This window comes from Chiloscyllium plagiosum, chromosome 15 (assembly GCF_004010195.1).
Source record: "Chiloscyllium plagiosum isolate BGI_BamShark_2017 chromosome 15, ASM401019v2, whole genome shotgun sequence".
Taxonomy (NCBI): domain Eukaryota; kingdom Metazoa; phylum Chordata; class Chondrichthyes; order Orectolobiformes; family Hemiscylliidae; genus Chiloscyllium; species Chiloscyllium plagiosum.
The window spans coordinates 77,923,506-77,937,631 of NC_057724.1; the positions used below are offsets into that span (position 1 = coordinate 77,923,506).

The 14,126-nt window shown below is 41.1% G+C and overlaps 1 protein-coding gene across 1 annotated transcript in view; it reads left to right on the plus strand.

The window, feature by feature from the left end:
* The window catches only part of LOC122557459, a 170,559-nt gene that overhangs the window by 17,466 nt on the left and 138,967 nt on the right, over positions 1 to 14,126 (plus strand). Inside the window, exon 3 of the mRNA XM_043705218.1 lies at positions 5,091 to 5,195. Within this exon, the coding sequence (XP_043561153.1) occupies positions 5,091 to 5,195 (105 nt within the window). The remainder of the gene's footprint in view (positions 1 to 5,090; positions 5,196 to 14,126) is intronic.

Here is a 14,126-nt window from a genome sequence, read left to right on the forward strand (position 1 = left end):
CACTATAAACTCCGGAGGAAACATCAAAGAAGCGCTTTGCAGGAGGCTCCCAAGCACTGATGATGTCGCCTCGCCAGGGGACGAAACGTTTGCAACAAAAACTTCCAGCTCGGCTAACAGAACCACAACAACGAGCATCCGAGCTACAAATCTTCGCACAAACTTTGAACTTTGGTGTTGTGTGATTTTTAATTTTGTTCACCCCAGTTCAACACCGGCACCATCACATTAAAACTGTACAGGCGCTGATCACACCACATCTGGAATAATGTGAATGTTTTTGGTCCCCTTGACTGAGGAAGGCTATACAGGTGTATGACTATACGGGAATAAGACTTAGAACATACAACATTGAACATTACAGCGCAGTACAGGCCCTTTGGCCCTCAATGTTGCACCGACCCGTGGAACTAATTTGAAGCCCATCTAACCTACATATTCCATTTTCATCCATATGCCTATCCAATAACTATTTAAATACCCTTAAAGTTGGTGAGTCTACGTCTGTTGCAGGCAGTGTGTTCCACACTCCTACTACTCTCTGAATAAAGAAACTATCTCTGACATCTGTCCTATATCTTTCACCCCACAATTTAAAGCTATGTCCTATTGTGCTAGCCATCGCCATCCAAGGAAAAAGGCTCTCACTGTCCAACCAATCTAACCCTCTGATTATCTTATATGTCACAATTAAGTCACAGATCAACCTTCTTCTCTCTAATGAAAACAGCTTCAAGTCCCTCAGCCTTTCCCTCTAATAGCTTCTCTCCATACCAGGCAACACCCTAGTAAATCTCCAAAGCTTCCACATCCTTCCGACAACGCAGCAACCATAACTGTACACAATACTCCAAGTGCGACCGCACCAGAGTTTTGTGCAGCGGAACCATGATCGCATGGTTCTGAAAATCAATCCCTCTACCAATAAAAGCTAACACACCATATGCCTTCTTAAGAGCGCTATCAACCTGGGTGGCAACGTTCAAGAATCTATATACCTGGACATCGAGATCTCTCTGCTTATCTACACTACCAAAAGTCTTACCATTAGTCCAGTACTCTGAATTCCCATTGTTTCTTCCAAAGTGAATCACCTTGCACTTTTCTGTATTAAGCTCCATTTGCCACCTCTCAGCCCAGCTCTTCAGCTTATTTCTGTCCCTCTGTAACCTGCAACATCCTTTGTCATTATCCACAACTCTACTGACTCCACAAATTTACTAACAAAGTCTCCTGTGCCCTCATCCAGGTCATTTATAAAAATGACAAACAACAGTGGACCCAAAACAGATCCTTGCGGTACCCCACTAGTAACTGAACTCCAGGAATAATATTTCCGATCAAGCACCACTCTCTATCTTCATTCAGCTAGCCAATTTCTGATCCAAACTGCTAAATCCCCCTCAATCCCCATGCCTCCATATTTTGTGCAATAGCCTACTATGGGGAACCTTATCAAAAGCCTTAAAGAAATCCATATACACCACATCAACCCCTTAAACCTCATCCAGCTGTTTGGCCACCTTCTCAAAGATCTCAATAAGGCACAACCTACCCTTCACAAAACTGTGTTGACTATCCCTAATCAACTTATTCCTCTTTAGATGGAATTTCTTATAACCCTTATTTCCTATATCTCTTATAATCCTTTCCAACACTTTACCCACAACCGAAGTAAGGCTCACAGGTCTATAATTTTCAGGGTTGTCTCTACTCTCCTTCTTGAACAAGGGAACAACATTTGCTACCCTCCAGTCTTCTGGCACTATTCCTGTAGATAATGACGACATAAAGATCAAAGCCAAAGGCTCGGCCATCTCCTGCCTGGCTTCCCAGAGAATCCTAGGATAAATCCCATCCAGCCCAGGGGACTTAACCATTTTTACACTTTCCAGAATTGTTAACACCTCCTCCTTATGCACTTCAATTCCTTCTAGTCTAGTAGCCTGTACCTCAGTATTCTCCTCGACAACATTGTCTTTTTCTAGTGTGAATACTGATGAAAAGTATTCACTTAGCGCTTCCCCATCTCCTCTGACTCCAAGCAAAACTTCCCACTACTATGCTTGATTGGCCCTAATTTTACTCTAGTTATTCTTTTATTCCTGATATAGCTGTAGAAGGCTTTAGGGTTTTCCTTGATTCTATCTGCCAATGACTTCTCATGTCCCCCTCCTGGCTCTTCTTAGCTTTCTCTTTAGGTCTTCCCTGGCTGACTTGTAACCGTCAAGTGCTCAAAGTGAGCCATCACATCTCATCTTAACATAAGCCGCTTTCTTCCTCTTGACAAGAGATTCAACTTCCTTAGTAAACCACGGCTCCCACACCCGACAACTGTCTCCTTGCCTGACCAGTACATACTTATCAAGGATGCATAGTATCTGGTCCTTGAATAAGCTCATCTCTGTATTAAGTGGGTGACCCATTACTCTGAGATTATGCCCTTTTGTCCGAGACTCTCCCACAAAGGCAAACAACCATTAAGGCCATTAAGGTACAAGTGTGATGTGGAAATGTCAATGTGTGACAGCCATGACGCCTGACATATCATAGAATCCCTACAGTGTGGAAAAAGGCCCTTTGGCCCAACAAGTCCACACCGACCTTCAGAAGAGTAACCCACCCATCCGTTACCCTACATTTACCCCTGACTTCCCTTTACACTATGGGCAATTTAGCATGGCCAATTCACCTAACTTGCACATCTTTGGATTGTGGGTGAAAATGCACATAGACACAAAGAGAATGTGCAAACTCCACACAGACAGTCACCAAGGCTGGAATCGAACCCAGGTCCCTGGTGCTGTGAGGCAGCAGTGTTAACCACAGATCCACTGTGCCACCCTATGAGACAAACACTGACACACAAATGGACCACAAATACGAGATGCCTATATGTCACATTGGGATTGGAATCAGTGTTTTCCTTTAAGATGCCTGACTTAGGCTGGCCCTCACATTTCATCCACTCTTGATCTCTCCACCATAACAGTGAGGGTAGGAAGGGACCAAAATTGTCAGCTCCAACTATTATCTATAAATAAACAATTAAGGATGAATTGATCTTGTTCAAATTCAAACTTTTGATTGCAATACATAATAACTGTTGACACAAACAGCTGCACAGGCTGTTCAATTTTAAAAGTGTTTAAAATTGTGGGAAGGAAGACGGTAAGGTCATCATTGAAGGGTGCTTCTGGTGCAGTGGAGATACTTTGTGAAAAGATAGTGCCCCGCTTACTTCCTACCTGCCTATGTATGAATCAATTATCTTTTATCCCATGTTACATGCTCAAATCACCTGGACTTTACTTCCCCTGGAATCCCTGGGGCTTCCTGTGTTGACCTTTGCCTGCTGGAAGTTCCTTCTGCTAAAAATTGGAATATTGGAACTGTTGGAGCTACTGGCTGCCAGAAGCTCCGGATGATAAGACTACCTCCCAATGTGAGGTGGAAGTCCAGCGAGGTGCATGTTTCCCCAATGTGTGCTTTATGGTAACAGGATGGTCTTCTTACCAGCAGGACAGCTTGCTGCCTTCTTTTATATCAGGATGGGGTGTGGCCAGCCATCTGCCCTCCCCCCCTCTGCTTATTTCTGCCCAATATCTCAATGATATCTGACTTCAGAAAGCTCAATATATTTTCAATAAAGTACTGTCGGCCAAAGTGACCATCTCTTGTTGGTTGCAGATTCTCCTTCTAATAGTTAATCAGGATTTCATTTCTTGGCTGCAGTTTGCAATCCTCTCCTTTTCACTCAGCAAAGTTCTCTGTTGTGTTTAATCTTTTATGTGGCTTTTCAGGAGGTAGTCCTAAATTACTATGGGGTCAACTCATCCTGTTCTGTTGAAGTTTCTCTTAATTAAAGTACCATGTCTGATTATATTCTGAACTCTTTGTTGAATTTGAACCACTCAGAAACATTTGTCTTTCTTCAGCTTTATTCCATCAGATTTTCATCATCTGTCTTACTATCCCCTTTGTAGTCTCCTTTACAGATAATCTTCAGAATACCATTTTATCTAGATTAGGCAGTCTCCAAGGTCCATACAAAAAAAAACAAAGGACTGTGGTCAGAAGAAAAACAGAAATAGCTGAGAAAGTCAGCAGGTCCTTCAGCATCTGTGGAGAAAAAGCAGAGTCAGTATTTTGGGTCCAGTGTTCTGAAGAAGGGTCTAGCACGTTTAATTTAAAACAATTGAAAGACCAGTGTTTCTTTCAATAACACTCAAGAAGCTTGGAGATACATTGATTGCCACTACAATCATAAACATCCACTCCACTACCAATGACGTTCAGTCGCAGCAGTGTGTATCATCTAAAAGATGCACTGCAGAAACATAACAAGGCTCCTTAGACAGCACCTCCCAAATCCAACAACCAAAACTATCTTGAAGGACAAGGGCAGCAGCTACATGGGAACATCATCCCCCTCCAGCTCTCCTCCAAGTCATTCAACTTACTGACTTGGAAACATATCAGCGTTCCATCAGTGTCACTGGGTCAAAGTCCTGGAACTCCCTGTGGTATTGTGGGTTTACCTACAGCAAATGGATTGCATCAGTTCAAGAAGGCAGCTCACTAACACATTCTGAAGGGTAACTAATATTTGTCCCAGCCAGCAATGCCCACATCCTGTGAGTTAATAAAAACAAGGACTTGTCTGTGCTTTCTAAGGCATACTGATTGACTGCCAGGCTGAAAACTTGCTTTTTTGCCTAACAACCAGAACCTAAGGATGAGATTTAATTGGTAAACTAACTTATCTATTATTAGTAGTATTATTAATATTAGTATTATTAGATATGTAGCATCTTTTATAAGAGCCAAGTTCTGAAGAATTCCCTCTATCATCCTGTAACTTTTCCTTTCACAATTTCCAATATTTTTTGTTTCTATTTCTGATATATGTTCTGATGAAGAAAGGGAGGTGTCACTGAGGGAGGATGGAATCATTTGAAGAAGTTTCCTGAGGAACTAGGAAGAAGTCTACTCTCTATTTAACATTACACTTCAGAAACTTGGTGATCCTCTGTATTATTGTCTGGAATATTTTGAACAATTCTGACATATTGCTGTTTCTTATGTAGATGACAAACAACATCAAGACATTCCAATATATAGTGAATCAAAAGGAAATGTCGTCTCAATTGAGGAACTACAAAAGATCATAAACAGCTTTAAAACTAAGTGTCGTAAGTACAATTTGAAGATATAATTGATTTACTGCAAGCCAAAAGTGTTTCTACAAAATTAAATAAGGTCTGCCTCCCAAGAGAAAGCATTTTCACAGTTCCACAGAATTGTTAACAATGCAGGAAGAAGGCATTCGCTCCATCGTGTCTGTACAGATTTTACCAAAAAAAAAGTATTTAAAGTAACTGATAAATTACAGTTAGTTTACACAATCAGCAATCTGGCTCCAAATTTGGACCTCAAAAAAATTCAGTGTTACTTCATGTACACAAATATTGCTATTACATTTTCTAATCATTTATTCAGGTTCAAATATTTCTGAATTTTTAGACTAGATTCCTTACAGAGTGGAAACAGGTCCTTCGGCCCAACAGGTCCACACCGACCCTCCGAAGAGTAACCCACCCAGCCCCATTTCCGTCTGACTAATGCACCTAATACTATGGGCAATTTAGCATGGCCAATTCACCTGACCTGCACATCTTTGGACTGTGGGAGGAAACCAGAGTACTCAGAGAAACCCACGCAGACACAGGGAGAATGTGCAAACTCCACACAGCCCAAGGCTGGAATTGAACCTGACACCCTGGTGCTGTGAGGCAGCAGTGCTAACCACTAAGCCACCATTTTCCCATGATTTCTCTGCAGACTTGTACTGCACTGCCAATGAATGTCCAGCAAAGTTAACCATGGCATAAGCCTTACTGGTTGTCAAGCTCTGGGACTCTTGCTGTAGCAGTATCTACATTGTGATACGATTGGGAATTGCAGAGCTTGCCAATGGAAGTATAATTATCCAGACATCTTGTAAGCCAAAAGCAGATTCTCATCAAAAATCAGCTACAAATGCTTTTCATCTTTATTGTCATTTGCTCAGTCTACATGCTCCCAGAGCCTTGACATTGTAATTTGAAAATAATTTAGACACAGTTGATATCGACTGTGAGCTTCAGAATATTTACATCAGCATGATGAAAAAAAGTTGTCTTTTAATTTCGGGATGAATGTTGAAAAGTGTTACACCTCACTGGGCCACTTGCAGTCAAGCCCTACTATTCTCTGAATGATCACAAAGCTTTTTAAGAATACATGGAATTCAGCAACGTAGCTGTCTTTTAAACCCAGGTTGACAGAAAGAATGGACCAATTTAATTAATAAGAATCACTGTTCATTGCAAATAAATAGATTCTAACTACAGAGAATCAGTTATGAACCATTGTCTCTGCCCACTTATAAAACTTCCCTTCTATATATATGTAGCGATTGGAACCAGGTTGACCTCATTGACTATGAGGTTGTTGATTAGGATTGTTAACCTGGCCAATTGGGAAGGCCCTTGTTAACCTTCTCGAACCAGGAGATTAGCATCTCCTCAGTCCAGGCAACTGACTCTAAGCTGGCTGGTCACAAGTCAATAAAAGATGACTTAGTGACAGAATACTAGCCTCTGTGCAGTTATTTCAGTGGTGACGGGAGAAAACAGAACATGCTCAAATCACCCGTCAGTACTGGAGCATAGGTCCTTCCTTGGATTAGTGAATTATTACGGAAAATTCATACGTAACCTGGCTTCCACCTTGGCATCCTTACTCCTGCTATTGCAAAAGGGTCAGAAATGGTCATGTAGCCAAGAAGTAGCCTTTAGGTAATTGAAAAAGCTGTTATCATCATCTAATATGTTGGCCCATTACGATCCAAAGTGAAAGGTAGTGCTGTCATGTGATTTCTCCCCGCACGGTGTTGGGCAGTGTTGGCTCACCAGTGACCTAATGGAGAGGAATGCCTGATAGTGCATGCTTCCCGGACTTTGGCTGATGCTGTACACAAATACATCCAGAGAGAGAATGGAGGCTTGGCAGTCATCTTTGGTATGAGGATGTACCATCAGTACCTTACGGATGGGAATTTATCATAGTAACAGATCACAATCCCCTGCTAGGGCTACTGAAGGAAGACAAGACAATGCCGCCCATAGGTTCTGATAGAATTCAGCATTGGGCCCTTATTCTCAGCACATACAAGTACAAGTTAGAACACTGCCCAGGAAGTCAAGTGACTAATGCAGATCCCTTGAGCTGCCTCCCACTTGCAGATAGTCCATTGGCGGTGCCTCACCTGGAAGAGTCCATTTTGGTTTTGAACTTCCTGGACACCTTTCCAATCATTGCCAACAATGTCCGACTGTGGATACAAAAAGATCCTGTCTCGTAAAACTGAAACAGCTGGTGGTAATATAGGAAACAGAAGGGTTGTCGCAATTCGGTGAGACTAGATGACCATTGAAGACGGCATATTACTATGGAGCAAGAGTGATTGTCCTGAGGAATGTTTGCTGTAGATATGGACTGAATTCCACTAGGGTCATTCAGGGGTTTCAAGGATAAAGATGCTAGTAAGGAGCTATGTCTGGTGGCTGGGGTTGGATGCCAATGTAGCTGCATTGGTGGGGCAGTGCCCAGAGTGCCAACAAGGACAAAAATTCGTGGGAATAGCTGGGGAAGCCCTGGACTTGGGCACATGTTGACTATGCTGGTCCTTTCATGGGCTTAATATTCCAGGTCATTGTGGATGCCTATTCTAAGTGGTTGCATGCACAAAAAGTTCACTTGGCAAACTCAGGGATGAAGATTGAAAAGCTGCAAGCATCATTTGTGACACACAGACTCCCAGAAGTATTGGTCGCTGACAATGGGTTACCATTTACTAGCAGGAGGGTATTCCAATATGTCCTAAAGTCCAATGGCATTCAGCACATAAGGACAGCTTCATGACAAAAGTAGTCCAAACGGTGAAGGCTGGCTTAAAGAAGCAGCCTACATCATCAATTGATACTAAACTATCCCAGTTCCTGTTCGATTATAAGGCCACCCACACCAGAGTTGCTGATTGGGAGAAGATTCCGCACCAGGATAAACCTGATATTCCCGGACCGTGGGGGGAGGGTGATGCAGCAGCAGGAATGCCAATGCTGACCATATGCTGGCTCTAAGTGAGAGAGACAATTTAATTCAGTGGATGAAGTTTGGTATCAGAACCATGGAAATGGCCCTGTGTAAGTACAGGATGAGGTTGATTTGAGGTCAAGTCCCATCACTTACAAAGTTTTGGTTGGTGATACAGTCCTTCACAAACACATGGATCACCTGAAAGCTGTTCCTTCACAAACTGAGCAGGACCAAAACATACTTGGCTCCTCAGAACAGCCAGAGAAGCTGTCAGAAACCATAGGTTCTCCCCCTCAATCTTTATTGAACAAACTTCAGAGGCCGAGATGCATACACCTTGGATACTGTTACGGCCGGACGTAGAGGGGGAAATACTCCCCAGGTGGTCTGGACACAAAGAGGTGGGTTACAGCCCAGAGGAGGTGTGTAGAGTGCAAATCAGAGGAACTGGACTTGGGACGAAACATCGCAGGAAAAGCTAATTGCCAAGGACCAGGCCTTCATCCTTGCACTTGGGGGAGGTAAGTGGTGATTGGAATCAGGCTGACCTCATTGACTATGAGGTCATTGATTGGCCCAGGTTAACAACCCTAATCAAGCAAGCTGTGGCTGACCAATATAACCAGGAGATTAGAATCTCCTCAATCCAGGCGACTGACTCTGACCTGGCTGGCACAGCCAGTGTACTGCATGTAAGTAAATAAAAGATGACTTATTTACTTACGCTGGCCTTTGTGCAGTTATTTCAATCCGCATAGTAACATGGGTGTTATGAGAAAGACTGGGAATGCAGTTCAGTGGTTCCCGTTCACACAATTTACTGGGTGATCCTTTTGCTGATCAGAATGCTGCATCTTAATCTTCTTTCTCCTGACACTTTCACTTGGTTGCAGGAGGCCCAGTATGGCTGCATAACACACATAAAGATCTCTAAACCTATTCATCAAAGGTCACAGATCATAGCAACTGATGATGGGAAATAGACTTGTTTTAACTGCAGAAGAAAAAGCACTCCTCCTCTTCCAGAGGTCCGATGGCTTCTGAATATTGACCTCCTGAAAGCTGCCCAGCTATCTGGGAACCAACTGCATCATTATTGGCAGTTGATAATTAGTCACTATTTCACAGACCAATTAGTTAGTTCCCAGCAAAGGTCCATGTGTACACAGCACCTTTCTTCAACTCATCTGTATCCAGGCTTTCCTACTGCTTGAGCCAACTGCTGTGTCAGCAGCACCTAGAATCATAGAGTCATACGGAAACAGACCTTTTGGTCCAACCAGTCCTTTTGGTCCAACATAATTCCAAATTAAACTAGTCCCGCCTGCCTGATACTGGCCCATATCCCTCCAAACCTTTCCTATTCAGGTACCTATCCAAATATCTTTTAAATGTTGTAATTTTATCCACATCTATCACTTCCTCAGGAAATTCATTCCACAATTGAACCACCCTCTGTGTAAAAGATTTGGCCCCTCCATGTTTTTTTAGAAATCTCTCTCTCCTCTCAACTTAAAAATGTTCCTCAATCGTATTGAAATTCCCCATTCCAGGGAAAAGAAACCTGTCATTAACCTATCTATACCCCTCATGATTTTGTAAACTCCTACCAAGTCATCTCTCAACCTCCTACCCTCAATAAGTAACAGGTAATTTGCTTTTGAAAAATATAGTAATCCTTCAACATACCTTGGTTTATTAAATAGTTGTTTTTCCATTTCAGTCCATAATCAAAAATACAGAAAAATTTAAAAGAATGTTTTTTTTCTGTTGGGTGTTTGAACTATTAAGTGTTAATGTTCATAGGTGGAATAGGCTGATCAAATTGATTTATTGCTGTTTTAACAAAATCATAATGATACAACACTGATGAAGGCCTTTGGGCCCTTAATGTCTATGCCAGATCTTTAAAAATTAGTGAAGTAAGTAGTACCATGCCTTGTTGTTTCCCATAGCCCTAAAACCATTTCCCCTTCACTTGCTTGTCCAGCTGCCTTTTAAAAGTCATAATCAAAATTTCCCCATCACACTTTCAGGCAGCTCATTATAGATTGTGACCTTAACACAAAATTAAAGTATTTCCTTGTGTCAGTTTTTACAATCATGATCAATCAGTTTCATTGGATTCTCAACTCTTTCAGCAGTGGGAATAGTTTCCCTTTAATTACTATAAATACCTCATGATTTTGACCATTGTTTATATCTCCTGTCATAATTCAGATTTCTAAGGAAAAAAACCCTGCCTGTCCAGTCTAGTTACATGTCTAAAGTGCCTCATCCTTGGAATAATTCCAACAAATCTAATCTCTATTCTCTCTAAAGCCTTCACACCCTTTCTAAAGCATAGTATTTTGTTCAGTACTTGACAGAGTATATCATTTGGAAATAAACTAGTTTTGTTATGATGATCCCATCTGATACTAATACAGGGAATATCAGAATACAAAGTAAAACCTGCCTTGACAGACCCTAATTTTATGTTTTTGAACTTTGAATGTCACTTACTCAAAGAATCCACAAGAGTCTGTCACTGTACATTTAACACAAAAATAAAATATTTATTAATGAAGAAAAAATGAGCTATTTTACACAATACAAAAAGATTGAGGAGGGGATAGCTATTGGGATTATTGCTAAATTATTGATCCAAAGACCTAGATTAATGTTCTGAACACCTGGCTTCAAATTCTGCCATGGTGGAATTTAAATTCAATAAAAATTTGGAATTAAGAGTCTACTGATGACCATTGTTGAGGGAAACCCACCAGGTCTTTCAGGAAGGAAATTGGCATCCTTACCTGGTCTGGTCTACATGTGACTCCACATTCACAGCAATGTGGTTGACTCTTAACTGCCCTCTGGGTAATTAGGGTTAGCCAAGCCAGTGGCACACACATCCTATGAATGAATTTTTAAAAATACAGATACCAAAAAAAGGTTCAAATTCATACTTTTCCTTTATCCAAGAAATATCCTTATAAACATCAAAATTCAATTCAAGATTCATCATTCTCTCCACACTACACGATGTCTCACTCAGGCAGGCACAGCTGCAATGCATTGCCTTCCAGCGAATTTCTGTTTAATCACTGGATGCTTTTTGAAAAACTGGTATCTCTACCTTTGCAAGTAAAGGAAACTGCAACTTATTTCAGTGACTTCAGGGCAAACACACAAGTTTCCTAAACTGTTTCAATCAGTCTTGCCAGATGTCTTACATGGGAGTTTAACATTTCACCTTTCCTCCCTGGCCCATCCACACACCGACTGACTGACTTCCTTCTGGATTATTGGGACTGCAATTTGTTTTCTACCTATTTTAATATACTACTAACAAACTTCTATTCAGTTCAAAGGTTGTAAAATCTCATTAGAACATATGTAAATAAATAGGTCTCCTCTCCAGATGTTTCTTCACCAAGGCACCAAACTCACAAGTGCATTCCCGGGGACGGGGACGGGGACGGGGTCGGGGATGGGGACGGGGTCGGGGACAGGGTGATAGTCTCCCCCTTAACATAGAAAGTTAAAATTAAAATTAAAATGAAATTTTGTTCCTAAGCATTTTATTTCTTTGTTTTAAACACATTTATCAACTCTATTTTTTAATCAGAATTTGCATGCTTTTCCACTTTATTCTCTGTTTTTAAAGACCAAGATCACATCTGCCTTTTTAACTGCCTTCTCAACTTATCCTGCTGTCTTAAGACATCAGTGCAAGCTTTCCTTAAGCAATCCCCACTTGTTTAAGTCATGTTATCTTATTCCAGAATATTGTTTCCAAAAACTTTCCCATCGCTATGGTTAAACAGACTGCTGTCTAGTTCCTGAAGTTTTCATTATACCATTTCTCTAGTCCTCTGTCTTGACCGAGCCCTCTCCCATATGAAAGGAAAGTTGGAAGATTATGGTCATTGCGTCTGCACTTCCCTCAGTTTTATCTCAGCTGGCCAAGTCAACTTTAATTACAAGCAGCCTTTCTAGTTCCATTCCTTTATTAAGTTTTAGCCTATCTAGGAACTTAACTAACTCCACTGACATTTACAATCTGTTCCTTGGTAAGGATTGATATGAAGTATACATTTGGTATTTAGCCAGGCCCTTACACTCTGTGTTGTTTTAATATGGGGGGAACTCTGGAATCCCACCATCTTAAGTCTTAATTCCAAAATGTATTATCAAAACAGAAACTGCTACAGGGGCAAACATTCTGCAGATATAAAGATTCTGTGTGGAGCCAAAGGATTATAAAGGTATCAATAAAACTTCAACTATACCATGATCATCTTGTGGCTACAAAGATAATGAGGGCATGATGATACTCTAAGATGGCAAGCCTGTGGATTATGTCATAGAGTCATCGTCATAGAGTCATCGTCATAGAGTCATAGAGCTCAGAACAGATTGTTTGTTCCAACCAGTCCATGCTGACCATAATCTAAAACTAAACTAGTCCCATTTGTCTGCACTTGGCCCATATTCCGCCAAACACTTCTTATTCATGTACTTATCTAAATGTCTTTTAAACGTTGTCACTGAACCCATATCCACTTCCTCTGGAAGTTCATTCCACACATGAACCACTGTCTGTGTCTTTTTAAAATGTTTCTCCTCTCACCTTAAGAATATGTCCCATAGTCTTGGAATTCCCCTACCATAGGGAAAAAATGCCTGCCATTCATCTTACCTATATACTCCTCATTATATTATAAACTGCTATAAGGTCACCCCTCAATCTCCTACGCTCCAGGAAAAAAAGTCCAGCCTATCCAGCCTCTCCTTATAACTCAAACCCTCCATTTTCGGCAACATTCTGGCAAATCTCTTCTGGTCCCTCCCCAGCTCAATAATATCCTTCCTGTAACAGAAAGGCACAATACCGCAGAAGAGGCCTCACCAATGTCCTGTACACCTCCAACATAATGTCGCAACTCCAGTACTCAAAGGTCTGAGCAATGAAAGCAAGCATGCTAAATGCATTCTTAACCACCCTATCTATATGTGATGCAAACTTGGAAGAATTATACATCTGAACCCCTGGGTCTCTCAGCTCTATAACTATGCCAAGGTCCTACTTTTAATTGTAAAAGTCCTGCCTTTATCTGTTTTACCAAAATGCAATACCTCACTTTTTTCCAAATTAAACTCCATTTGCCATTCCTCAGTCTGCTGACCCAATTGATCAAGATCTCTTTGTAATCTTCACTATACCATCAAATTGATATCATCTACAAACTTACTATCTATGCTTTCTATATTCTCATCTAAATCATTTGCTAGTAACAAACAAAAGTGGACCCAGCTCCAATTCCTCTGGAACACTGGTGATCACAGGCCTCCAGTCTGAAAAACAACCCTCTACCATCCTCTGTCTTCTGCCATTAAGCCAATTTTGTTTCCAGTTGGCAAGGTCATTCAGAATCCCATACGATCTAACTTTACTAATTAGTCTATCTTGTGGAACCTTGTCAAAGGCTTTAGTAAAGTCCAAGCAAACAATATCTAACACTCTGCCCTTGTCAATCTTCTTGGTTACTTCCTCAAAAGCTCAATCAAGTTTATGAGATATTATTTCCCTCACACAAAACCATGCTGACTATTCCTAATCATTCCTTGTCTCTCCAAATGGACATAAATCCCATCTTTCAGAATCACTTCCAACAACTTATCCACCATTTAAGTCACTCACAGATCTATAATTCCTAAACTGCTCCTTACATCCATTCTTAAATAATGGCATTCAGCACTTCACCCATATTTTTTGGGATGATTCAAATATTTCTGCAAGAGGGCCCTCAATTTCCTCCTTAACATTCTAATGTCCCAAGCTGGAGACATGTTATGTGCTTTACCTTTTGAATAAGACAGAACAGCATGAGTTAAAAAGCCAGTTTCAACTCTACTGGAGTGGACTAGTAGAATTGAACACTTATGTGTACTCACCTAGGTTCACAGTGTTTGCACGCAGTGAATAACTATCCCCT